The following is a 26,906-nucleotide window of genomic DNA, read 5'->3' as shown; positions in this document are numbered from 1 at the left end:
ATAAAAAATATCATAAAAAGTATTGAAAGCGACATTAGTGTCCGATTTATTATATACTGTCTGCCAAGAAATATTACTCTGATCAGAATGAAAGTTTGTAGAATTATAATGGGAGAAATTGCATTTATATATTTTTTTATTATTTTTAAGAACATAATCAAGATTTTTTGCAATAGAAAAATTTGGTAAATGGTCACTTATGTCGGTTTCTAAGGTACCACACTCCAAGAAATAACTCGAGATATTAGTGAGAATATGGTCTATAACAGTTTGGGAGTCAGGGGTGGCTCGAGTTGGAGTATTAATTATTTGTGCAAAATTATAACTGTTCAAAAGTTCAATATATCTGCCACTTGTTGAACTGTTCACGCTGGTATCAATATTCATGACCCCTAATATGATACAGTCTCTATTTTTGGAGGAAATGTAGTCAAGACATCGTTCTAGGCTATCAAGAAATTCGGTAATTGGGGTATTTGGTTTCCTATAAACTACGCTGACGACGACTTTCTTATTTTGAATGAGGGTGTCAACAAATATTGATTCAGAGTGAACTAGTTCAATTGTACTTAGGTGTGAAAATGGTAATGATTTATGTAAATAAAGCATAGCCCCGCCACCTTGAAAATGTGAGCGGTTTGAGGTGATAAAATTATAGCAAGGCAAATTGAAAAGGGAGCAATCAGAGTCATTATGTAACCAAGTTTCTGTCAAAGCGATAATGGAAAAGTGATGTGGTATAATACTTAACAGTGAAACAAGATCTTCAAAATTCTTACCAATGGATCTGATATTTGCATGAAAAGTGGAGAAGTATTTCTTAAGATCAGTGTTATAATCGGAGGTAAATTGTTCCACAGAATATGATTCACAATTGAATTTTATTGGCGATGTAGTGTTATTGATGGAATTCATGAGATTGTTGGAGTACTATCCAAATTATGTTGTAATGTAGTCGATGTCATTGACTGACGATATTCGAATCGGCCTCTCTCCTTCCGACTTCCGGACAAGGACTGTCCCGTTAACTGTCCAAATAAATTTCCATTTGCACAACCTTCTCTTTTCATTTGCCTTATGGAATAACTGCTTACTTTCGGGAGTCAGGTTTTCATTTATAAAGATTCGGGTGTTCGTCTTATTGTCAATTTTCAGGTCTTTGGTAGATTTATTTTGTATGTGTTTCCTTGCATTGTATATCTTGTTTCTAACAGATCTACGTACAAACTTGACGATTTTAGGAGGCGGGTTGTGATGATTTTGCTGTTGACGTCTTGATGGCAAGCGGTGACTAATGTATCTATGTCGTGTTCAGATATATCCACTCCAGTAGTTTTAGCAACTGACGTAACAATGACATCAGTATTTTCTTGTTGTTGTTCAGGAATTCCATGAATCTCAAGATTGTTACGTCTGGAGTATTGTTGTAGGTTGTGGAGCTCTTTTTGTGTGACGATTACGGTGCTCTGAGCTAATTCGAGTTGCTCGGTTAATAATTTGTTTGACGCATTTCTTCCCTGTATTCTTCAAAAAATTTCCCCATAAACTCTACAGCTCTTTGCAAATCATCAATCTTATCAACTTTCTGGCATAAGGATTTTAAAGTAGTCATTATCTCACCCAGCTGGCTTTCTTCTCCGTCGGCCGCCATCTTGGTTATGTCTTTGATTGTATTATTACTTTTATGCGATCGATTTGCTTCACATACTCGGCAAAGGTAGGAATCCTGGCTCAATCGAACATTCCTATTACTGCCACAGTCCGAGCACTTCATTTGCACCAGATAAATAAGAGGAATACGATATAACACAGCAGATTTTGTTGTTTTACTCGGAGCAATGTAACGACACGTCCGCCATTCCTTTACATCAAATTTACTCCTTTACGGGAGAGGGTGATGTAGGGCAAATGTGGTGATTATCTGATTATTTAAGACATAGCAAAGAAAAACATAGATCACAAGTGAAAGTAAAACAAATTGAGGTGCATGTCTATGATATTGCACTTGCTAAAATTGTTTAAAGTATGTTTGAGAAAATGCAAGTCTAAGGTTGGGAATGAGGCACTAAAATTACATTACCATACATCTCATGAATATGAATGCTTGTTGTCATGGTGCCCTACAATAAATCTTTACATGGGGCTTACAATGTTAACATTTGTGTAATGACCGAATTTGAGATTCTGGGATAGGGAATACAATAATTGCAACTCTTTGTAATTGTATTATTAGTTCTGGAGTAAAGTGGCTAAAAGACCCTTTGTACAAGTCAAGCACCCTCTTGTGTTGAATAATATGGTGAAGGCAGTGTCCTCAAATTTGCAGTTTTAATAAATATCAGTTCAAAATAATGCGTTTAATACGATTTAACGTTTGTCATGACTCTAATTTTAATTCACACGACAGGGGGTGCCAAACAATGGTGATCTATTTGAATTACACTTGCCATTCTACATCATCAAATTAAAAGACCAAATAATGACCAAATACGTCACTCTGGTTCCTTCTTTCTCCGCGCCGAGGACTAAGCCAACGCTACGGGAAAAAGTGGCGTGGTTGGAAGGGACCCGGAGTCTATGGTGGGTATGAACTATGTGAATAGGCGGGTTCCGAGAACCCTCTGCCTTAATTCACTACGTTCAATTAGTGCCATAGACTTTGGTCAGTCAAAATGAACTGTAGGCAGAGTCAGACGCTGATATGTGGCAGGTTTCCAAGTAAACAGAAAGTGATGAAAAGGGTGTCCCAGTCCGGGATAATGCTCTCCAGTAATAGACTACCACCTAGTCAAGACCAACGCAGGAAATGTTGTCTTACCTTGCCTGTGCCGTCTCTGGAGCAAGAGGGAAAATGCTGCCACGGTGACGGGGTTTCGGTGTGCCAGAGAATGCTAGACCCCCAACCCCAATTCTGGAGTAACTAGCTTGAAATAAAGACCAAAACAGTTCTGCATAAGGGCCTAGGCTGAAAGACATTGTAATTCCAGGTAGAAATATGTCTACAATATCTGACTTATCGCCTATGCACAGAGATCCCTGTGGTTGTTCGGGCTGGGTCAGCAACCAAAGTCTGACCCGCTACGATGGGACCCATCCTGAAGAGACCTTCCTCAATGAATTGAGTATCTCTTAGGTTGTAGTTGATAAAGACGTTCTGCGTTCTCCAGAAGCCTGCTCTCAGAATATGTTTGGGGGGCACCTGACGCTAGCGCTAGTGAGTTAGCAATCGCACGGACCTCATGTGCTCGTACTTGGTGTCTCTGCAAGTTCTGCGTTGAGGAAGTTAAGGAATTATAGACTTCTAAGACAGTCGCAGTAATCCACTTGGTGATGGAAGTCGGGGAGGCTGGTCTGTCTTGCTTGCCTTGGCCATAACACAAAAACATGTGCTTGGCACCCCGTCTTGAATCCCTAGTACGGTTTTCGTAACAACTCAGTGCTCGAACCGGGCAGAGAAACAATTCCTCCTGATCCTCCGGGCTGACAATGTTTGACAGCCAGGGGATGATGATCGGCTTGGGATTGTGTCCTGGCATTTGGTTCTTGGTGAGAAACCCGATTTGTGTCTTTATCACAACTTGATTGTCCATAAAGGCGACACATGCATCCGAGAAGAACAATGCCCCCAGTTCTGACCGATGCCTATCTGAGGCGAGGGCCAGTAGAAGACTGTTTTCCACGTCAAAAATTTGAGTGGTGCTGCTTAAAGGGCGGTCTGCTTAGATCTGACAACACAACCGACAAATCCCAATTGAGCGGTTCCCTTTTTCTGGGTCTCAACCTCTGATTATGGAAAGCAGTAAACAGTCTCCTAATAATAGGACAATCAGCTAGTCTTGTTCCCAAAGAGTTCCCAAAGAGAATGGTGGGGGACAAGGCCAACCTGTAGCCAACCGTTGCTGCGTAGGACAACTGGCTAGCGGACTCAACCTGAACCATCTGGCTGGTGGCTTTCCTAAGCTCCAAGACTGCGCCCGCCATCTCCCCATCAAAGAGGGTGGAAGACGTCCAGTCTGCGTAACTGAGGCGGTGACGTACCCCCTGACTCACATGCATTCATGACAGCGTCCGGTTGTACAGAAGTAGCCCCTGCTAAGAGAGCCAGGTGACACTGGAGGATGTCGCACATAGCTGTGAGGTGTCCTACTAATAGCTGATGGTATGCTCTGCTTCCAGGGTCTCAAGAGTCTTGGGCACGCATAAAGATGCTCTCCAGTGTACCGGCCACATACTCCAAAAAGTTAATGGGTCGTAACTCTGGCCTCAGAGCGTGATGGATCGTTTCGGCTTGAGCTGGAGAGAACGTCCACGGAACACAGCCTTCCCCCTTTACCTGTCCCGCCGAACAAAAATTCAAGGTACCAGGGTCAGGTGAAAGAACCTGGGGATCCGGTTGGGGCGTTCAGTCTCATCCCAGACTTTGCTGGAGTCAGACACAACTCCGATCAGGTAGCGTTTGGTCCAGCAGAAGGAGTTCTGCGTAAGATTACCCCAGCTGGGGGCCTTAGACATCACCTCCTCCGTAGACGACCAATGTCCGCCCCTCAACGCCACACTCAGCACTTGGTCGGACCGGGGGGGAGGCTAGCCGACAGGGGCTGCTTTGGATTCCCGCGCATGCGATTCCATAAGCGTTGAAGCAATAGTGAGTGACTGCTTTAGGATCAAGGGTGGGGGTATGTACATCTTGGCATTAGGTTCGATGAGTCATTACGAATGAGAACGCCTGTGGATCGGCAAGATGGGAGTCGATACCCACAGCGGAGGCCGGACTCAAGGGTGAATTCCTGATACTGGCTCCACATGAAGAACCCTGGCTTACTGTTTGCAGAGGAGAGGTGCACCATGTTCTGATTGCTCTGCCCCGAAAATGGAGGCTTGGCTGCCAGCATCCCCGTCGGCTTTCTGTGACCGGGGTCCCGGTGGAGATCCAGTACCACTAGCCTGCACCTCGCCTTCATCGCAAATAATGGGAAGGCTCACTCCGACTGCATTTGGTCTACTCGGCCTGTAAGGGACGATATTTTTCCAGACAGTCCTTCAACCAAAGTCCTCATCTCAGAGGCAAACCCGGCACTATGCGAGAACGGCTCCACAGAAAGACCTGGAACGAGCCCAATAGGAGTAAACATCTCCAGGGGCAAAGCCTTGCCATTGCCGACAACCTCGGGCAAACCACTGTCAGAAACAACAGACTGTGAGGATGCTCTCCGATCAGCAGGGGTGGGGCTAGAAATCTGGGACCTCCACTGTCGGGCTTCTTACTTGACGTCTCAGTATGCGAGGCACACTTCTATCCATTTCTAAAAACACAGTGGTAAAATGAACAAGACATGCATGAGGGAGACAAATACAGTTAAAAGCTGACACAAAGAAAACAAATGAAGTGGTCAATTTTATGTCGTCAAGTTTTTTGTTTTTTTGTAAAATTATACACACGCAAATGGGGGCGACACAGGGGTGAAAATAAGAAAAATTTATCCTACCAGCCACGGTGTCAGCTGCCCTGTTAGCGGCAGTAACCCAAGCTAAAACTCGAACTAGAAAAATCAGGCTTCCAGGCTAGACCGCAAAGTTTCATCCAGCACGATGCGGAGAAAGAAACAGAGTGGCGTATTTGGTCAATATGGCTATGCCTTATGGCCTCGATCACGTAGTTTGTGACATGAGGGAAAATCTTGAGGTCATGGGGCTTCCCCTGACCTAGATTCTATCTCTCTCTGTCATTGGCTGCATCGCAGATTAATGCCTACAGTTCAAAATAGTCATTTTGACTGACAGGAGTCTAGGGTGGGTAATTGAATGTAGTGAATTAACAATAACAAAACAAAACATTCAAGACAACAAAAACTTACAGTACTAAAACATATCAAGAATATAGAAAATATATTTGGCAAAACTGGTAAGAATAAAAAAATCATTACTTGAAACAATAATAGGAAATAATTCATCCATGCTAAAATCATTCCAGCTTTGGGGCATAGATGTATAAAGCTGCAAGGAATCTAGATCTTTGTTCTTTGATTTGACAATTATTACAATATAAAATGTAATGTTTCTCATCCCCTACTTCATTGCATTCATGGAGATTACATAGCCTGTTTTCCTTCAAAATGCCTTTATGTCTACCGGATTCAATGGGAAGAAAATGTGCAGAAGTTCTAAATTTAGTATAGGCTATTCTATAATTTTTAATTTTTATAATTAATGTTCAAATTCAAATTTTTTTAGAACACCTATAAAAGTCAAGCTTACAATTGTTTAACAAATTGTTTTTCCACTTCATACGGTACAAACATTTGAGCTTCTCTTTAAAAATATCCCAAAAATTGTTCTGATGTGGGTCTGAATTGGTTAGATCTGTTATCACGAGTAATTTTCTGATAAAGTTAAACCTTGTTCATGCACAAAAGTTTTGGATTCTTCATAGGCTGCATCAATGATAGAATTGTTTGTTTTTTTACATACTAGTCTTTGATAATATTTCATAACTGAAACACAAATATCCAATATAGGTGGATATTGACCTAATTCATCTCTACATGTGTCATTAGATGCCTTCCTGTGCACACCCAGAACTCTTTTACAGAATTTAATTTATCTGAGAAAAGTTTTGTTTCAAAATTGCAATTGTCGACTGTACATTTATTTTTACCAGACCCCTTATAGATGTTCAGCATAACCCCTCCCCACACATCAGCCCCATATAAAGCTGTGGGTTTGATAATAGAGTTAAATAGTTTTTTAGCCAGACTAACAGAATAACATTCCTCACTGATCCAAAGCATTTTGTACATCTTAAACAGTGCTTTCTGTGCTTGGTGTTTTTATAGATAGCTTTAATAATAACTTTATTACGCAACTTAACCATCTGTGGGTTTAGTAAGATAAAAAATGATTACAAAAGACAAATAAAATAAGACATACTAAAACACTAAAATTAAAATACAATTAAAATCAACAAAAGAAAGAAATAAAAATTAGAAAATTTCTGAAAAATTATTGAACAGCAGCAAGGTTCTCCCAGACCACAGTTACATATTTAACTTTAGAAAATTGTATTTTTTAAATAATATGATAAAGCCATATTATTTCCCATTATTTTCACGAAGCTTTCCATTCTAGACAACTCATTCATTTTTACTTTAAAATACTTCAAGGCATGTTTTCTCTCTACTTCATAGAAATTGCAATCAAAGATTTTTTTTCTTCAAAAATTGTTTTTATTTGAGTAATCCAGGCAGAATTATTTTGTATTTCCTTTAATGCACATTTTAATGTGATTTTCAGGAAGCAAATTTATTCTGTACCAGTATTTAACCTTTGAAACCATTGCATTTATTCTTACTGGTAATCTACCTAGTTCACCCCTTATACCAACTGATGGTGTAAATTTACTAACACCAAGAATAAAAAGATATTAATTATTACAAACTTGCTCTAGGTTATTTGTGTCATTTGTTAGTTCACCTGCCCAAATTTCTGACCCATACATTAGAATGGGTGTAACCAACTGATCAAATAATTTTAAACACAATGAAGTTGAAATCATTTTATGACTAAGTATAGTTTGTCTAATGGCAAATAATGTCTTCATTGCTTTATTTTTTAGCATATAATGGTTTATTTAAAATTTTCCATTCAAAGTGAATATCATACCCAAATAACAGAACTCATGACTGGTGTTATCTTTTTACCATCTATAATAAAAGTTTGGTTTTTCAGTACTCTGTTACTTGTGTTGAATATCATCACTTTGGTTTTCTTAACATTCACATCAAGATTCCAGGTTTTACAATAGTCTGCTAATTTATTCAGACAATTTTGTAAACCTTCTGCAGTCTGTGAAAACAAAACAAGATCGTCTGCATATAAAATAGAGTTTAAGGGTTTATCACCAATCATGATTGGTGTTCCACCACTTTTACAACAACAAAAAATAGGCCAATGCTGTTGCTCAACGGCTATTGTACAAAAGATTAGTGCTGTATATGACAAATACCCCAAAAGGCAGTGAGTGAGACAATAAAACATAATGCTAAAAGTGGAATTTTGTACAAAAATAACAGAAATATTCAATAAAATTAGAAATCAAAGAAAGCTTAAAAAGAACTCCAGCATGTTGAGAGAATAACATAACATGATATTTGCAATTATCTGAATTCGTAATACATGTATATACCAAGTTTTGTTGAAATATGTTGAATGGTTCTTGAAATAGCACCCAAATAGCTTGAATTTCACTAGCTCATATGCAAGTTAGATAATTTGCATCAATTTCCATCAAGAACTAAATATATCTGGAAACTGCCCCCAACACATCTATGCACCTATAAGTTTTATTAAAACATATTAAATGGTTCTCAAGATATCACCAAAATAGCCTAAATATTGGTATGTAAAATAGGCAATTTGCATAATTTTCCACCAAAATCAATCATGTCTATACACATTTAAGGGCTCATACCACTAATTGAATTTCCATAGACGACAATGTTAACATATGACGAGATTGCTATATGAAAATGACGAAGAAAGTTGAAAATATGGCTCAAAAATGGGAAATCAACATGCCAGTAATCAACCATATGAAGAAAACTAACATGTTGGCCAGCTCAAACTCTTGCAAATCTCAGGTAAACAAGACACACCTACTGTATTTGGATTGCACCAAGAGAAATCACTGGAAAAACACCAAGATTAGAACATCCAAATACACACAGATTAAACCCACAGGTACACAGCTGCTAAGTAGTAAACAAAAGACCACATGTTGGTCTCACCTCTGACCCAGGTGATTATGCCCTCAAACAGGGAGCGCCTGAGAAAAATAATATTTAAAAAATTTCATTAGTTTTTGCTAGGCATTTAAATTGAGGGCTACGAGCAGCCATTGGTTAATTAGTGGCATGAGACCTTAAATATTTTGAGTGGTTATGTTTTCATTACAATCACAATAGACCAATCAAAGAAAACTTAGAACTCCCATGTGCTATGTGAGAATGAGAAACAGTTGACATTGGAAATAGTGGTTCGTTGAAATTCCATTTTTGACCAAAAATTACAAAAATATTTGCCAAAATTAGAGAATTAAAGATATGGCCATGGGATGAACAAATCTAGTAGATATAAACACAAGGTACATACACACCAAGTATCAAGGCATTCATGCTACCGGTTTTGAAGAAGAAGTCGAAAATAGAATTTTTGACCAAAAATGACCATTTTAAAATATTCGCCAAAATTAACAAATTGAAAATTTCTTTACCAAATTAACAAAACTAATAGAGGACAACCCAAGGCACATGCACTATCAATATCTGCACTGTAGACTACTTAGTGTCATAGTAGCATAGAAGAAATTTTAGAGTTTTGGGGGGCTAATTTGTATAATTTTTAGCAGATCGACTTCTCATGAACAAATTACCATCTACACTCATCAAGGCATCAAAACACCAAAAATCGAGTCAAACGGTTAGGTGGTTTTTGAGAAGTTGTTGTGCACAGACAGATAGATAGATAGCAGACGACAGACGCAGGAGAGAAACCCATCTCATAGGCTCAGCAGACCTATGGTCCGTTGAGCCAATGACCTGGAAGATCATTGATGAATATGTTAAAAACGGTTGGTGAGATATTACAACCCTGTTTCACACCACATGTGGACTGAAAACCCCCTGTTAAACCATTTGACATCTTTACCTTGTAGTTTATGTTATTGTACATGGACTGAATGATTTCATAAAAATTACCATTTTAGGAATAATGTCTTCCTCCAGATGCTGTCGAAAGCTATTTTGAAATCTATAAAACATGAGTATACATGCGTTTTGGTTTATCAGAATTTTGTCCATCACTGCTTTACAATATTTTATCTATAGCTGTTTTAAGTAAAAATACAGCATCTGTTGTGGGTCTCTTGTTTTCTGAAACCAAACTGTACTTGCGTCAGTAAATCATTTTTTTCCAAATAAGATGTCAGCCTTTGATTTAATATGCTGGTAAATAATTTGGCCATACAACTAGACAAAGCAACTGCTCTGTAGTTATTTGGATCTGATTTTTCACAAGATTTATGTAATGGCACCAACATAGTAGATTTCCAGCTATCGGGGAATTCTCCGCTCATTAGAATATGATCAAATACTTTTAGTAAAGATTTGTTAATTAAATAATTATCAATTTTAAGCATTTCATTTGTAATGCAATCTTCCCCTGCAGACTTATTATTTTTTATATTTTTTATTGCATTAATAACTTCAGACTTTTTAATCTCTTTATTCAATACTACATTGTAGTTTTTTAAGTTCTCCTTTGCTATTAAATCTTGGTCAATTTTATTACTGTAAAATCTGTATTAGAAACCGCGGCTTCTATTGAAATGATACAATACAACAGAGGGGATGTGGCTTCTATTAGAGCATCTACACATATGAGAAATGATGATTTTTTGGTTCTCTATTGTTTAAAAAGAATGGGTGCGACTTCTATTAGGGATGCGGCTTCTAATACAGATTTTACGGTATTATTTATGTTATTATTACTAGTAGCTTTGCAGTGAGTGGCTTTTGCGGTGGGTTTCATATCTGGTGGGTTTCGCGGGGAGTAGAGCTTTGTCTCAGTAACTGGTCCTTTCATCCTTGTTGAGAATCAAAGTTCTATGTTTCTTTAACAACTGGCGCTATTCCGGGAATACCATCCCTGCAGGAGTTCCAAAATAAGACCCATGCTCCGATAATGCCTCTAGTTTCAAAGAGCAATCAATAAACATTACCATTATGATCTTATTGGTGTTGCAAAGGATAGTTGAATATTGTTTATTGAAATTAATGATAATCCCCATAACCGTTTTCCAATATACATAAATTGAAAAACAAACTGTATAACTCAGTTTTTTTATCTGTATAACTGTCTCAACAATGAAATAAAGGAATGTATATATATATTTACATTATTACTAATGCATTGGAATACAACTAATTCAAATTGAAAGAAATTGCAATATAAACAAGCCATGCATGGCACAGTCCTCGTTAGTTATCAAATTTATGATATATAGTTTTGTTTATAGTAATATAGCTGGAATATAACCATGTGAGGAATAGGATTTTTTTAACATTAAAATGATTGACATTTGTATCTGATCGTCAAACAAGTACTTGTACATATTGAGAGATATTGCTCTGGAACAGCATTCAAAATCAACCATTTTAAATAGATGTATATATATATATAACATGATGTATAACGAATATATAAAATTTGAATATAATCAGTCAAAGCGTTTAAGAGATATGGCTCTAGAAGCCCAATCATTAAAACAAAATGGCCACCAGTCAGCCATTTTGAATCCAATCTGAAAAATAAATGACATGCATCAGGAACCTGTAATGTCTAATACATGTTATAAGTTTGAACAAAATCCATCCATAAATGCAAGAAATGCTTGATATTTGAGAATTTTTTTAGCACAAAAATAGCCACCATTTGGCCACTTTGAAAAGGATCGTCAAACCAATATATCCGTATATCTATGACATGATGTATAATGAATATTAAAAATTTGAACATAATCTGTCAAAACAAGCCAGACATATGGGACTGGAAACCCATTCATTAAAACAAAATGGCCACCAGACAGCCATTTTGAATCTGATCTGAAAAATAAAATGACGTGCATCAGGAATCCGTATTGTCTAATGTATGTACCAAGTTTGAACGAAATCCATCCATAAATGCCAGAAATGCTTGATATTTGATGATTTTTTAGCACAAAAATGACCACTATATGGCCATTTTGAATAGGATCATCAAACCAATATATCTGTCTATCTATGACATGATGTATAATGAATACGTAAAATTTTAACATAATCAGTCAAAACAAGTCAGAGATATGGGTCTAGATGCCCATTCATTAAAACAAAATGGCCGCCAGTTGGCCATTTTGAATGTTATCTGAAAAACAAAATATTTGCATCAAGGCTTTATAATGTCTAATGTATATATTAAAGTGCCTGTGAAATGGCTGCACACCTAAAATTATCCATTGATACATAAATATTATTAATTTTTATGTTTCTAAGCATAAATTATTTTTTTAAGTGAAAAAATGCGTTTTAAATTCAGTCTACGGCAATTTTATTTTTGTGTATTTTAAAACGAGGCTCCTCATTAGCTGCTCATTTGCATACAGAAATTCCCCTTGTGACGTCAGAAGGGGAAGTTGCTGAGTAGCTTGCATTGCCGATACGTGTAAATAAGGCAAATTTCTTGTGCTGTTTTCTCATCTTTGACTAAATTGCCATTTATGTACTTCGGGGAAGAATGGACCATGATGAACACATAGTATCAAGTTTGTTGCATGGGGTTGAGTCAGATGCGAAATATGTCTGGTCTGCTGTACCTAGTAACCGTGGTTGTCACCGTCACCGTCGCACGTTTGTACACTGTCGCTGGACTCCGGCATTGGACAAAATCAAATTTGACGCCTGAATCGTCTTGTTATTTAGTAGGTTACTAGGCACGTCACTACACTGTTTTATTTCATCGATCGTCTGAGTAAAAAAACACATTCAAAATTAAAAGAAAAAGAAAACATATTTTGCCATTCTAAACATTAAATTATAGTGATTAATAAAATAGAGAAATAATTTAAAAAAAAAAACGACAAAACACAGTTATTAAATAAATGACTGCCCCGTGGAAATAAATTTGTTGTAATGGGTGAACGCGTCGGGTCATGACGTGGACAAGTGCGTGAATGGCGGAGTTTAATTGGATAACAAAAATAATTGAGAGCAACTCACATACAGACAAATTCAGATTTAGCGTGATTTTCATAATTATGACATCATATTAAAACAAGTCATTGAAAATGACACAGTCCCCGTTAAGTTCTCTTTGTGCTCGTCATATTAAAGCGGAGGAGTTGTCGCGAGCATGTCCTTGAAACTTGAGTTCCAAGTGGCATATACAACAGATTGTTTATTTATAAAGTACATGTATGTGCCAAATTTGAATGAAAACTGACAGAGCACGTCCAAGATAATACATAAAAAAACAAAAACAAGATGCCTGCCAGTCGACCATCTTTGATCCAATTGCAAAATAAATCGTCATGGACATGTATCCTAACATGTATAATCTATGTACCAAGTTTGAATGACAACTGACAAAGCATGTCCAAAATACAACATTTTCAAAAAACAAGATGGCTGCCAGTCGGCCATTTTGAATTGAATCGCTAAACCACTGCATGTGCATATGTCCCACATAAGGTACTAGGCACATGCAAAGAATGAACGGAATCGGTCCACAGGATTCTGAAATATGACATTGGATAGACTGACACACGGACAGACGGACACACAGACGGTCGGACAGACAAACTCAGGAACTCACGGACGGTCGGGGACATGTATCCTAACAAGTATGATCTATGTACTAAATTTGAATGAAAACTGACAAAGCATGTCCAAAATACGACATTTTCAAAAAACAAGATGGCTGCCAGTCGGCCATTTTGAATCGAATCGCTAAACCACTGCATGTGCATATGTCCCACATAAAGTACTAGGCACATGCAAAGAATGAACAGAATATGACTCCGGACGGGCGCACGGACGCACGGATGCACGGACGGACGGAGACCGAATTATAAGTTCCTCGTTTTCGGACTTCGTCCGAACGGGGACTAAAAATACATTGAAAGCCCAAGCCCGGATTCTTATTCCATAAATTATTACGCAGACCAAGCTTCAAGTAAAGGCAACAAAGGTGTGAATTTGACATTCAACACCAATAACCGAACAATTCAGACACTTTTAGTCTGCAAAAATGAAAACAGCCTGAGTGCTGCGTAATTTCCTGTTTGTCCGACGCTTCGTTTTCGTGTCATTATCAAAATTACTGCTACCTTTTACATAACACGGGTGGTCTCTATAAAGCGATAATCAGGATCGCAAACAAATCAAATCATTTGAAACACTTACTCGACATCTCTCTCCCTTCTGAAATCCGCCTCAGTGATCATGGGCTGGTCAGGAATCTATTTTTTCGAAAACGTTTTGTATTGCGCCAGGTTTAAGTTGTCGTTTCTCATTAAAACCTAGTTGTTTTGTCATGGATAGTGTTTCGAAAATAAGAATCTGAGGTGAAGTGGACACTTAATATGAAGCTGTAAGGAGGAAGTCCACCCCAATATTTTCTTGTTATTTTCACGACTTTCGTCCACCGATTTCGCACCTTCGGATCGATTGGAAACATGTAAATACTTACACTATGACTATACGCATTACTGCAACCGCCCACAACACAACCTTTAACCATCATAAATAGACAAAAAAAAAGAAACGCCGATCAAAAAATGTATATCGTTTAAAAGTACAGTTGTACATTGAATGACACAGTGATATAAAAGTACGGCCCAGGGGTATGGCTTCCTCTCATATTTTAGCATTTGGTGGCGCACTTTCGGCCAGAATCGGAAATCCGGAAACAGTCGACCGTTTCAGGATAGGTGGGCGTGGCTATAGCACGAGAAATATCTCAAATTTACTTGGATAAGAGTGATCATTTTCAGCAAAATAATCAATAATTGCCTATTTTAGTGGGGCACAGATCTAAAATCGGAAGCGTGTGAGTGGGCATTGCACAGGCACTTTAAGTTTGAACAAAATTCATCTGTAAACAGCCGAGAAATGATTGATTTTTATGATTTTTTAGCACAAAAATGGCCCCCATTCGGCCATCTTGAATCAGATCGTAAAACAAAATGATGTGCATCAAGGTCCTATAATGTCCAACGTATATACAAGGTTTGAACAAAATCCATCTGTAAACAGGCGTGAAATGCTTGATTTTGATGATTTTTAGCACAAAAATGGCCGCCATTCGGCCATCTTAAATCAGATTGTGAAACAAATTCACGTGCATATGTATAATATCATGTATGATGTATGTGTGAAGTTTGATTGTGATTGATCCAGGCATTTCTAAGATACATGTCCGGACGCACGCACACACGGACACACGGAGGTCAAAACATACAAGTCCCCGTTTTCGAACTGCATCAGAACGGGGACTAAATATTCCATCAGTAATACTTCTCAAAGGCATATTTCGCGGTCAGTGTTATTTACGAAAATATTTGTTTATAATTTTATGAACTTGCTTGGCAATACCCACTCCAATTAAATATGATGTGAACATATTTTAATAAATAAAGATACTAACTAGTACTAACAAAAATGAAATATTAATTATTTCATATTTTATTAAATAACCTGCACAAAAGTAATCAATTTAAAAAAATAATTTTTCCTTGCTAGAATGATGTGTAACTTCATACCAAAATCTTGATAAAGTTCACAACTGGCGATTTAGCAATATTAGAGATTGTCAACTACTTGTGCCTAACATTTTTAGATTCATGCGCTGCAAGTTACATGCCCCCAGCAAATAATTAAGCCAAGGCGGTTTCGATATTGAAATCGAGAAATTCTCCGTTGTTACACAATCTGGGAAGTTGGAATTACTAAATGAAGTGCAGGAGGACAAAGCTGAAATATCCAAGAACCAACACATACCAAAAATCTCAAAAGTGAATATTTGCGGTGTCTAATCTAATCGGACCGGAAGTGCACAAAAGTAATCAATATTTTTCCTTGCTGGAACGATGTGTAACTACATACGGGAATCCTGATAAAGTTCACAACTGTTGATTTAGCAATATTAGGTTGTCAACTTCTTGTGAATTTGATTACCTAACGTTTTTAGGTTCAAATGCTGCAAGTTACAGAGCACGTACCTAAGTGGCGGTCTCCCAGCAAATAATTAAGCCAAGGCGTTTTCGATATTGAAATCAGGAAACTCTCCATTTTTACACAATCTGGGAAGTTCGAATTACTAAATGACGAGTACAGTACAGGACGACGAAGCTGAAATATCCAAGAACCAACACATACCAAAAATCTGTTTATTATAAGGTAGAAACAACTTGTCAATAATTATGGGATTATTTGTATGCATAAGATTGTTATGTGAACTCATTAATGGATTACTGCGTGATGACGCTATTTTTAGGGCCTAACTGACTCAGACTCCTATATTGACTATGTCCCGGGCTGTTTACTAGTACCAACCTACTTACGTGTCAGTGTCTGACTGTTATATACAGCCCAGAACACGTCAGAATAGTGAAAAAAAAGTCAGCAAATGTCAGTTGCCCGTGCCATGAGAGCCGGCCACAGAACCAAAACAATCTGTCAGCCTTCATCGCCCACACATCGATATGATTTTACATTGCATAGAAATGAACACTCAATGCAGTTATCCCAGTCAGCAATCGAATCATCAATCTTCATGAGTGATGTAACTGGTATTTCCACCTATTTGCTCAGTGGTCGGTAAGTGAATGTTGTCGAGTTTGAGAGTTTGTTTTAATGTACAGCGACATGAACATTATTGCTACAATTTTGGTCTTGAACATGTTCTATATTCACCCAAAACAACAACAACGAACCTGAAACAAAAGTAACCGTCCGATTTAAACGACATGCGCCTATGAAAATTGAGTCTTATCTTCCTTGCGTTTCCGATCAAGAGAAGGTCAGGGCCAATCTACCATGATTGTTTGCTTATCATCAACTCACAAAGGTCAAAAACGTTTTTAAACGTGAATTTAACGACGAACGTTTTTGAAACAAATCAATGTTCTGGTTATCTCTGGGGCGACTGCAGTCTTTGGAATAAACTTAATAAATAAACTTTAAAATGGCACACGACTTAAAAACGCAAGATTTCTGTAATTTTCTCAGTGGTATCTACGTGAATTTGAACCAAAATGTTATCAGCAAGACTCAGTGTACGACAGTGACAGCCACTGAAACGTTATTGAAGTCAAATGAACACGTCGGGCAAAAAAAACTGTTTCCAGTCGTAGCGTAAAATGGAGGCACATACCATTTTGACTCTTGAGAGGAATGGAAATCAGTTGATTCGAGGGTGTCACTATAAGCGAGAGAGTAAATCGTTTTTATGCTACGAAAAAATGCAGAGCTTGAACGTACTTTTTGGACTTTAGTATTACGTCATTTTTGTTTGAGTACCTTAGGTTTTTAGGTTCATGTGCTGTAAGTTACAGAGCACATACCTAAGCGGCCGTCCCTCAGCAAATAATGAAGCAAAGGAATTTTCAATGTCGAAAACACGAAGCTTGTCCTTTTTATGCAAACAGGGAAGTTCAAAATACTAAACAAAGTTCAGGACAAGAAGACAAAATATCCAAGAATCAACACATACCAAAAATTATATCTCAAAAGTGAATATTCGAGGTGTATTTTAGGTCTAACCGGACCGTAAGTTGAAATTTGTTAGTACTCTAAATATCCAAACATATTTTAGTATAAGGTAGTAATTATATAGCTTATTAAAGTGATCCATACAATTTTCACTTGTTATAATGGCATCAGATTATGTATTTTCTGCATTTCTCAAACATCTTAGTACTAACCAATACTCTGTGTGATTGTTGTCACCCATTACCTGTGACTGTCTTATTGTATTTTCTTTAAATTCTTTTTTCTTGTTTTTGACTAGTGTTTTTTTAATGTATAGTAAGTATGTTTAACAATAAAATCTTCATTGCACGTTTTATCAAACCAAGGCTTTTTATATTTTTTGTTTCTCTTTTTATATTTACCTTGTTTGACCTTTTTTAAGCTATTGTCAGCAATATTTAGTAGAATGTTTTTTAATTGATCCGTTGTTTTGTTCACATTCATGCTTTCTGTATTAAAATTAAGAAATGTATAAAGACTCTTTTCAACATTTTGATTTTGTAAAATATTTTTGAACTTATTTTTTGAGTCTTCATCCCATATGTATATGTATTTTACTGTCTTGTGTTTGTATTTTACTGAAATTATCTGATGTATAAGTAGTTGGAACAGGAATATGCACATTGCCATCAAATGGTATGTAGTCAGTAAGGTTTCCTGTTCGACTGTTCATATCACCAATAATAATTACCTCACCCTGCTGGGAGAACCTTGTACATTTGTAATATCTTTTCCTAAAGTTTCAAAATAATCATGGTCTTTCTCTGGCTGTATATAAATGCAACCCAGATAGATATCTTTGTCCTGAGAAAAATAGCTTTTATCCAGTTTGCACCACATAAAATCACGTATGTCAGAAGAAATTTTATGTAACCCATTTCTTAATGTTGATTTAAACAACAGTGCAACACCTCCCGAATTTCTTCTGCTCCTATTAGATTTTCTTATCCTATCTGAACTGAAGTGGCTATAACTTTCTACATCTAATACTAAACTATTACTACTGCTACCAAGCCATGTTTCTTGTATACAAAAAATATCATAATTTTGTACTACTGTACTAAAATCAATCTCAGTACATTTGTCACCTAAGCCATGTACATTCCAGCTGACTAGCTTTAGGTATGTTCTATTAATTTGTTTCATTTTTTTGATTACCTAACTGTGTACAGTAAACAGTTACGTGTTGTATATAAAACAAAAAACAAAAAATAATTTGGCATGTTCATACTCATGTAGATGTAAATATCAAAAATAATTATATCTAAATTCCCTCCCACACCTAACTGTAGAAGTTTATATAGCAGCCCTTCTCGTCAGACTGAATCAAGTTCTTTGGAGAAATCAATGAAACATGAAAACAAATAATTGCCTGATTTTTTCAGTTTGCAATTGACATATTTATTAATTAAGGATTTAAGGGTAACATTACAGAATGGACTTTTCATGTTGTAACTTTGAAAATTGTGATTGACTTTAAGAAAAGCTGGATGTGCTCTATTTATCATATGTCGTGAGGTTTCAAAAATTTACATATGTGCTACCAAGATCACCAATAGTCAAAGAAAACAAGAAGGGGTATTGAAAGCATGAGGTACAAATAAGAAATATTTATTTTGATATCTGTTGAACACCTATAAATATGTAAATGTATGCAAATTAGGTATTTAGAAAGCATTAAAATCAACCCTAAATTAAACACATATGGATTATCCCAAATCATTGAAATCTGCATGGTTTTCTGGGATATCTGAAAATTATCAGATTTATGCAAATTAGGTAATTAGTATTCATAGTAGTACCCATGAGAAAGTATATACATCAATTTAAGTGAATTCTGATGAATGGTTCATGAGATATTGGTGGAAAAAACTAAATTAGCTAATAAACATAAAAATTCGACTTGTAGCATATTTAAAGTGAATTAATTATTATAATTACTAACTTATTATACATTTACTGTATTTTAAAATATGCCTGCATAGAATCATTATGTAATATTCCTTATTTAAAATTCCCATTTCCTAATAAGGTAATAATTTCCTAATATAGCATGCAAGCTGTAGATGTAGAGATAATGTATATGATGATTATTAAACCTGATGTGGTGAAATCCAACGTGGAGGATGTTCATACGGTGGTAGATACACTTTAACCATGTTATCTGCACTTGCATTCATTCCAACTCTGCTAGTATCCATGACAACTGGCTGCACTTGTCAGACATAGAATGGAAATTATACACATAGATTAATGTTATTCAAATTTTTCACTTTGACCAAAGTGTTATTAATGCTTACCACAGGGTCTTGTCAACTCATGGGGTATTGTCAACTCACAGGGTATTGTCAACTCACAGGGTATTGTCAACTCATAGGGTATTGTCAACTCATAGGGTATTGTCAACTCATAGGGTATTGTCAACTCATAGGGTATTGTCAACTCACAGGGTATTGTCAACTCATAGGGTATTGTCAACTTACGGGGTATTGTCAACTTACGGGGTATTGTCAACTCATGGGGTATTGTCAACTCACAGGGTCTTGTCAACTCACAGGGTATTGTCAACTCACAGGGTATTGTCAACTCATAGGGTATTGTCAACTCACAGGGTATTGTCAACTCATAGGGTCTTGTCAACTCATGGGGTATTGTCAACTTACGGGGTATTGTCAACTCACAGGGTATTGTCAACTCACAGGGTATTGTCAACTCATGGGGTATTGTCAACTCACAGGGTATTGTCAACTCATGGGGTATTGTCAACTCACAGGGTATTGTCAACTCACAGGGTATTGTCAACTCACAGGGTCTTGTCAACTCACAGGGTATTGTCAACTCACAGGGTATTGTCAACTCACAGGGTATTGTCAACTCACAGGGTATTGTCAACTCATGGGGTATTGTCAACTCATGGGGTATTGTCAACTCACAGGGTATTGTCAACTCACAGGGTCTTGTCAACTCACAGGGTATTGTCAACTCACAGGGTATTGTCAACTCACAGGGTATTGTCAACTCACAGGGTATTGTCAACTCATGGGGTATTGTCAACTCACAGGGTATTGTCAACTCATGGGGTATTGTCAACTCACAGGGTATTGTCAACTCACAGGGTATTGTCAACTCACAGGGTATTGTCAACTCACAGGGTATTGTCAACTCATGGGGTATTGTCAACTCACAGGGTATTGTCAACTCATGGGGTATTGTCAACTCACAGGGTATTGTCAACTCACAGGGTATTGTCAACTCACAGGGTATTGTCAACTCACAGGGTATTGTCAACTCACAGGGTATTGTCAACTCATGGGGTATTGTCAACTCACAGGGTATTGTCAACTCACAGGGTATTGTCAACTCACAGGGTATTGTCAACTCACAGGGTATTGTCAACTCATGGGGTATTGTCAACTCACAGGGTATTGTCAACTCACAGGGTATTGTCAACTCATGGGGTATTGTCAACTCATAGGGTCTTGTCAACTTACGGGGTATTGTCAACTCACAGGGTATTGTCAACTCACAGGGTATTGTCAACTCACAGGGTATTGTCAACTCACAGGGTATTGTCAACTCACAGGGTATTGTCAACTCACAGGGTATTGTCAACTCACAGGGTATTGTCAACTCATGGGGTATTGTCAACTCATAGGGTCTTGTCAACTTACGGGGTATTGTCAACTCACAGGGTCTTGTCAACTCATGGGGTATTGTCAACTCACAGGGTATTGTCAACTCACAGGGTATTGTCAACTCATAGGGTATTGTCAACTCACAGGGTATTGTCAACTCATGGGGTATTGTCAACTCATAGGGTCTTGTCAACTTACGGGGTATTGTCAACTCACAGGGTCTTGTCAACTCATGGGGTATTGTCAACTCACAGGGTATTGTCAACTCACAGGGTATTGTCAACTCATGGGGTATTGTCAACTCACAGGGTATTGTCAACTCATAGGGTATTGTCAACTCACAGGGTATTGTCAACTTACGGGGTCTTGTCAACTCACAGGGTATTGTCAACTCATAGGGTATTGTCAACTCACAGGGTCTTGTCAACTCACAGGGTATTGTCAACTCACAGGGTATTGTCAACTTACGGGGTCTTGTCAACTCATAGGGTCTTGTCAACTCACAGGGTCTTGTCAACTCACAGGGTCTTGTCAATTCACAGGGTCTTGTCAACTCACAGGGTCTTGTCAACTCACAGGGTCTTGTCAATTCACAGGGTCTTGTCAACTCACAGGGTCTTGTCAACTCACAGGGTCTTGTCAACTCACAGGGTCTTGTCAACTCACAGGGTCTTGTCAACTCACAGGGTATTGTCAACTCACAGGGTCTTGTCAACTCACAGGGTCTTGTCAACTCACAGGGTCTTGTCAACTCACAGGGTCTTGTCAACTCACAGGGTCTTGTCAATTCATAGGGTCTTGTCAACTCATAGGGTATTGTCAACTCACAGGGTATTGTCAACTCACAGGGTATTGTCAACTCACAGGGTCTTGTCAACTCACAGGGTCTTGTCAACTCACAGGGTATTGTCAACTCACAGGGTCTTGTCAACTCACAGGGTATTGTCAACTCACAGGGTCTTGTCAACTCACAGGGTATTGTCAACTCACAGGGTATTGTCAACTCACAGGGTATTGTCAACTCACAGGGTATTGTCAACTCACAGGGTATTGTCAATTCATAGGGTCTTGTCAACTCACAGGGTATTGTCAACTCACAGGGTATTGTCAACTCACAGGGTCTTGTCAACTCACAGGGTATTGTCAACTCACAGGGCCTTGTCATTTAACTCACAGGGTCTTGTCAACTCATAGGGTCTAAGTCTATTGTTTTATTTTTTTCAGTATGTGTATATTTGAAGTCTGATGCAAATATTTCCATAATTTCCTCTACATGCTCATAATATATTAGAGAATAAATTTTTAGATGTAGACATTCAATAAAAATGTTTGGGCATGTACAAGAATCTTAGAGTGAAAAGACTTTTTCAAGGCTTCTTCACCCCTAACCTGAACCATAACCCTAACACTCCAGCCACCCCCCCCCCCCAATGGAATTCAATATGCCCCTCCAAGTAATTACAATAAATTGAGGAGGGGCAGGGTTAGGGTTTGAGTTACGAGTAAGGGGGTCTAAAGAACTCTTACCCTTAGAGTGCCTCTTTTCCCCTCAGGAAATAAGTAGACAAAGTAGGTGATCAAATCCGAAAAAGCTTGCATCACAAATAATGTTTATACACTGTTTCGAACACGCTACGCTACGTAAATACTACGAGTAAATACTACTAGTAAATACTACTAGTAAATACTACTAGTAAATACTACGAGTAAATACTACGAGTAAATACTACTAGTAAATACTTCTAGTAAATACTACGAGTAAATACTACTAGTAAATACTACTAGAAAATACTACGAGTAAATATTACTTAAATACTACTAGTAAATACTACTAGTAAATACTACGAGTAAATACTAGTAAATACTACTAGTAAATACTACAAGTAAATACTACTAGTAAATACTACTAGTAAATACTACGAGTAAATACTACGAGTAAATACTACTAGTAAATACTACGAGTAAATACTACGAGTAAATACTAGTAAATACTACAAGTAAATACTACTAGTAAATACTACTAGTAAATACTACGAGTAAATACTACTAGTAAATACTACTAGTAAATACTACGAGTAAATACTACGAGTAAATACTACTAGTAAATACTACTAGTAAATACTACAAGTAAATACTACTAGTAAATACTACTAGTAAATACTACGAGTAAATACTACGAGTAAATACTACGAGTAAATACTACTAGTAAATACTACGAGTAAATACTACGAGTAAATACTACTAGTAAATACTACTAGTAAATACTACTAGTAAATACTACGAGTAAATACTACGAGTAAATACTACGAGTAAATACTAGTAAATACTACTAGTAAATACTACGAGTAAATACTACTAGTAAATACTACTAGTAAATACTACGAGTAAATACTACGAGTAAATACTACTAGTAAATACTACTAGTAAATACTACAAGTAAATACTACTAGTAAATACTACAAGTAAATACTACGAGTAAATACTACTAGTAAATACTACTAGTAAATACTACGAGTAAATACTACTAGTAAATACTACGAGTAAATACTACTAGTAAATACTACTAGTAAATACTACTAGTAAATACTACGAGTAAATACTACGAGTAAATACTAGTAAATACTACAAGTAAATACTACTAGTAAATACTACAAGTAAATACTACGAGTAAATACTACTAGTAAATACTACGAGTAAATACTACGAGTAAATACTACTAGTAAATACTACTAGTAAATACTACGAGTAAATACTACGAGTAAATACTAGTAAATACTACAAGTAAATACTACTAGTAAATACTACAAGTAAATACTACGAGTAAATACTACTAGTAAATACTACGAGTAAATACTACGAGTAAATACTACTAGTAAATACTACTAGTAAATACTACAAGTAAATACTACTAGTAAATACTACTAGTAAATACTACGAGTAAATACTACGAGTAAATACTACTAGTAAATACTACGAGTAAATACTACGAGTAAATACTACTAGTAAATACTACTAGTAAATACTACTAGTAAATACTACGAGTAAATACTACGAGTAAATACTACGAGTAAATACTAGTAAATACTACTAGTAAATACTACGAGTAAATACTACTAGTAAATACTACTAGTAAATACTACGAGTAAATACTACGAGTAAATACTACTAGTAAATACTACTAGTAAATACTACAAGTAAATACTACTAGTAAATACTACGAGTAAATACTACGAGTAAATACTACTAGTAAATACTACTAGTAAATACTACGAGTAAATACTACTAGTAAATACTACGAGTAAATACTACTAGTAAATACTACTAGTAAATACTACTAGTAAATACTACGAGTAAATACTACGAGTAAATACTAGTAAATACTACAAGTAAATACTACTAGTAAATACTACAAGTAAATACTACGAGTAAATACTACTAGTAAATACTACTAGTAAATACTATTAGTAAATACTACGAGTAAATACTACTAGTAAATACTACGAGTAAATACTACTAGTAAATACTACTAGTAAATACTACGAGTAAATACTACTAGTAAATACTACTAGTAAATACTACGAGTAAATACTACTAGTAAATACTACGAGTAAATACTACGAGTAAATACTACGAGTAAATACTACTAGTAAATACTACGAGTAAATACTACGAGTAAATACTACTAGTAAATACTACTAGTAAATACTACTAGTAAATACTACGAGTAAATACTACGAGTAAATACTACTAGTAAATACTACTAGTAAATACTACAAGTAAATACTACTAGTAAATACTACAAGTAAATACTACGAGTAAATACTACTAGTAAATACTACTAGTAAATACTACGAGTAAATACTACTAGTAAATACTACGAGTAAATACTACTAGTAAATACTACTAGTAAATACTACTAGTAAATACTACGAGTAAATACTACGAGTAAATACTAGTAAATACTACAAGTAAATACTACTAGTAAATACTACAAGTAAATACTACGAGTAAATACTACTAGTAAATACTACAAGTAAATACTACGAGTAAATACTACTAGTAAATACTACTAGTAAATACTACTAGTAAATACTACGAGTAAATACTACTAGTAAATACTACGAGTAAATACTACTAGTAAATACTACTAGTAAATACTACGAGTAAATACTACGAGTAAATACTACGAGTAAATACTACTAGTAAATACTACGAGTAAATACTACGAGTAAATACTACTAGTAAATACTACTAGTAAATACTACGAGTAAATACTACGAGTAAATACTACGAGTAAATACTAGTAAATACTACAAGTAAATACTACTAGTAAATACTACAAGTAAATACTACGAGTAAATACTACGAGTAAATACTACTAGTAAATACTACGAGTAAATACTACGAGTAAATACTACTAGTAAATACTACTAGTAAATACTACTAGTAAATACCAAAATTAAGGTTTTTAGTCGCCATTAGATAAGCTCATAGCAAATCTGAAATAATTAACTGTCATCCATTTCAAACATTCAATATGAAAAAAATTGTCAAAAATCAACACTAGCATATTTACGATTCACATGCTACACAATATATGTTCATTTGTCATGTTGTCATTTACCGCAGATTACTACACCTAAACTTTATAATTGTAAACACAACAGGTTCGACACGGTTGTTGCTGTCGTAGTCGCTGTTTTGTAGTGTCTGTGTTTTTGTTGTTGTATTAATGACATTAACTTACCTGGTCAAAAGTCCTATTATTTATTCTCTTCGCGCTAATATAAACAAATAATCAACAAAATACTCAAACCCGGAAGAGAATAGTATTCACGTTTAACAAACTGCTTATGATATGACGAGTGTGAAAAACAGCGTTCGGTTCGATTCGCGTTCGATTCACGTACGATTGAAACGTCCACTGAAATACCAATAATTCATTCAAATGTTGATAAATAGCAATTTCAGATAATTTAACAATATTTTTGAGCGGGGAAAAGAGAAATCAATTTAGTATTTTCTGTGGAAATCAAGGTTATAAATACTTTCATAGTGTACATATAATATAATAACAGAGGTACATTACTTGGGGTTTGCAACTATGGTGACATGATACCAAGATCCCGTTTCAATCTCGCTCTCGCATAAGCGTTCCAACTCAGAAAAATGCGAATGCGCAAGCCAGAAGTAACTAGCCAATCTCCCAGGCAGAGTTCTATTCACACTTGCTTCTATGCTATCGATAAAGAGCCATTGCTCGAAACGTCTAGCTATTTTTAATAGTTATTTAGGACTACGATTACCAAATATTATCTTCAATATATCATACTTATCAGTCCGAGCAGCGTTTATTTATTTATAAACCATTTTATCGCGGACTATGTTTTGCAAGGTAATGTTACTGTAGTGAAATGGCGCACGTGATACACTAAAACTGGGGAGAAAAAACATTCTGTTAACGTATATAGTTATACGTTAACATTAAAGACTAATTTCACTGAAAGGAGTTTCCTAACATTTCCGTTCATCTTGTATTCTGGTGAATATTTCAATACTATTTCTGGCTTGAACGGGTTCGATTTTGCGCGTCTAACAGCCATAGAACACAAAGGTTCTAGTAAGTTTATAAAGTTAGTCATTTATAGTAGAACTAGTGCTTTGGCATGTAGGAAAGGATTGTAATTTTCTAACGCAAGTCTTGTATATTTTGTATAAATAACTGAACATTTTATTCGGAGTCGGGGCGTGAAACGTCTTATTAAAGTGATTAAAGTAACCAAGTGACTTACGCATAACTTTGTTAACCGACAGGGTCTTGTAATTCGAACATATTCGAATATGCAAATGAGTTCTATGCAAATCTGCTTTGTGCAGTGATGATAAGTAACGCGTATCGAACTGTGCGGAGTTCGGTGGCAGAGATACT

The 26,906-nt window shown here is 36.3% G+C and overlaps 1 protein-coding gene across 1 annotated transcript in view; it reads right to left on the bottom strand.

Annotated features, from left to right (window-relative positions):
* The window catches only part of LOC144359603 (PDZ domain-containing protein 11-like), a 128,705-nt gene extending 102,878 nt beyond the window's left edge, over positions 1 to 25,827 (bottom strand). The window contains exons 1-2 of the mRNA XM_085498184.1: positions 25,725 to 25,827; positions 19,442 to 19,557 (exon numbers count right to left, since the gene is read on the bottom strand). Coding sequence (XP_085354310.1) covers positions 19,442 to 19,543 — 102 coding nt within the window. The 5' untranslated portion in view covers positions 19,544 to 19,557; positions 25,725 to 25,827. The remainder of the gene's footprint in view (positions 1 to 19,441; positions 19,558 to 25,724) is intronic.
* Between the last annotated feature and the right edge of the window lie 1,079 nt (positions 25,828 to 26,906).

Source organism: Saccoglossus kowalevskii, chromosome 4 (genome assembly GCF_978046115.1).
Source record: "Saccoglossus kowalevskii chromosome 4, keSacKowa6.1, whole genome shotgun sequence".
Lineage (NCBI taxonomy): Eukaryota > Metazoa > Hemichordata > Enteropneusta > Harrimaniidae > Saccoglossus > Saccoglossus kowalevskii.
This window is presented reverse-complemented; position numbering and strand designations above follow the sequence as displayed.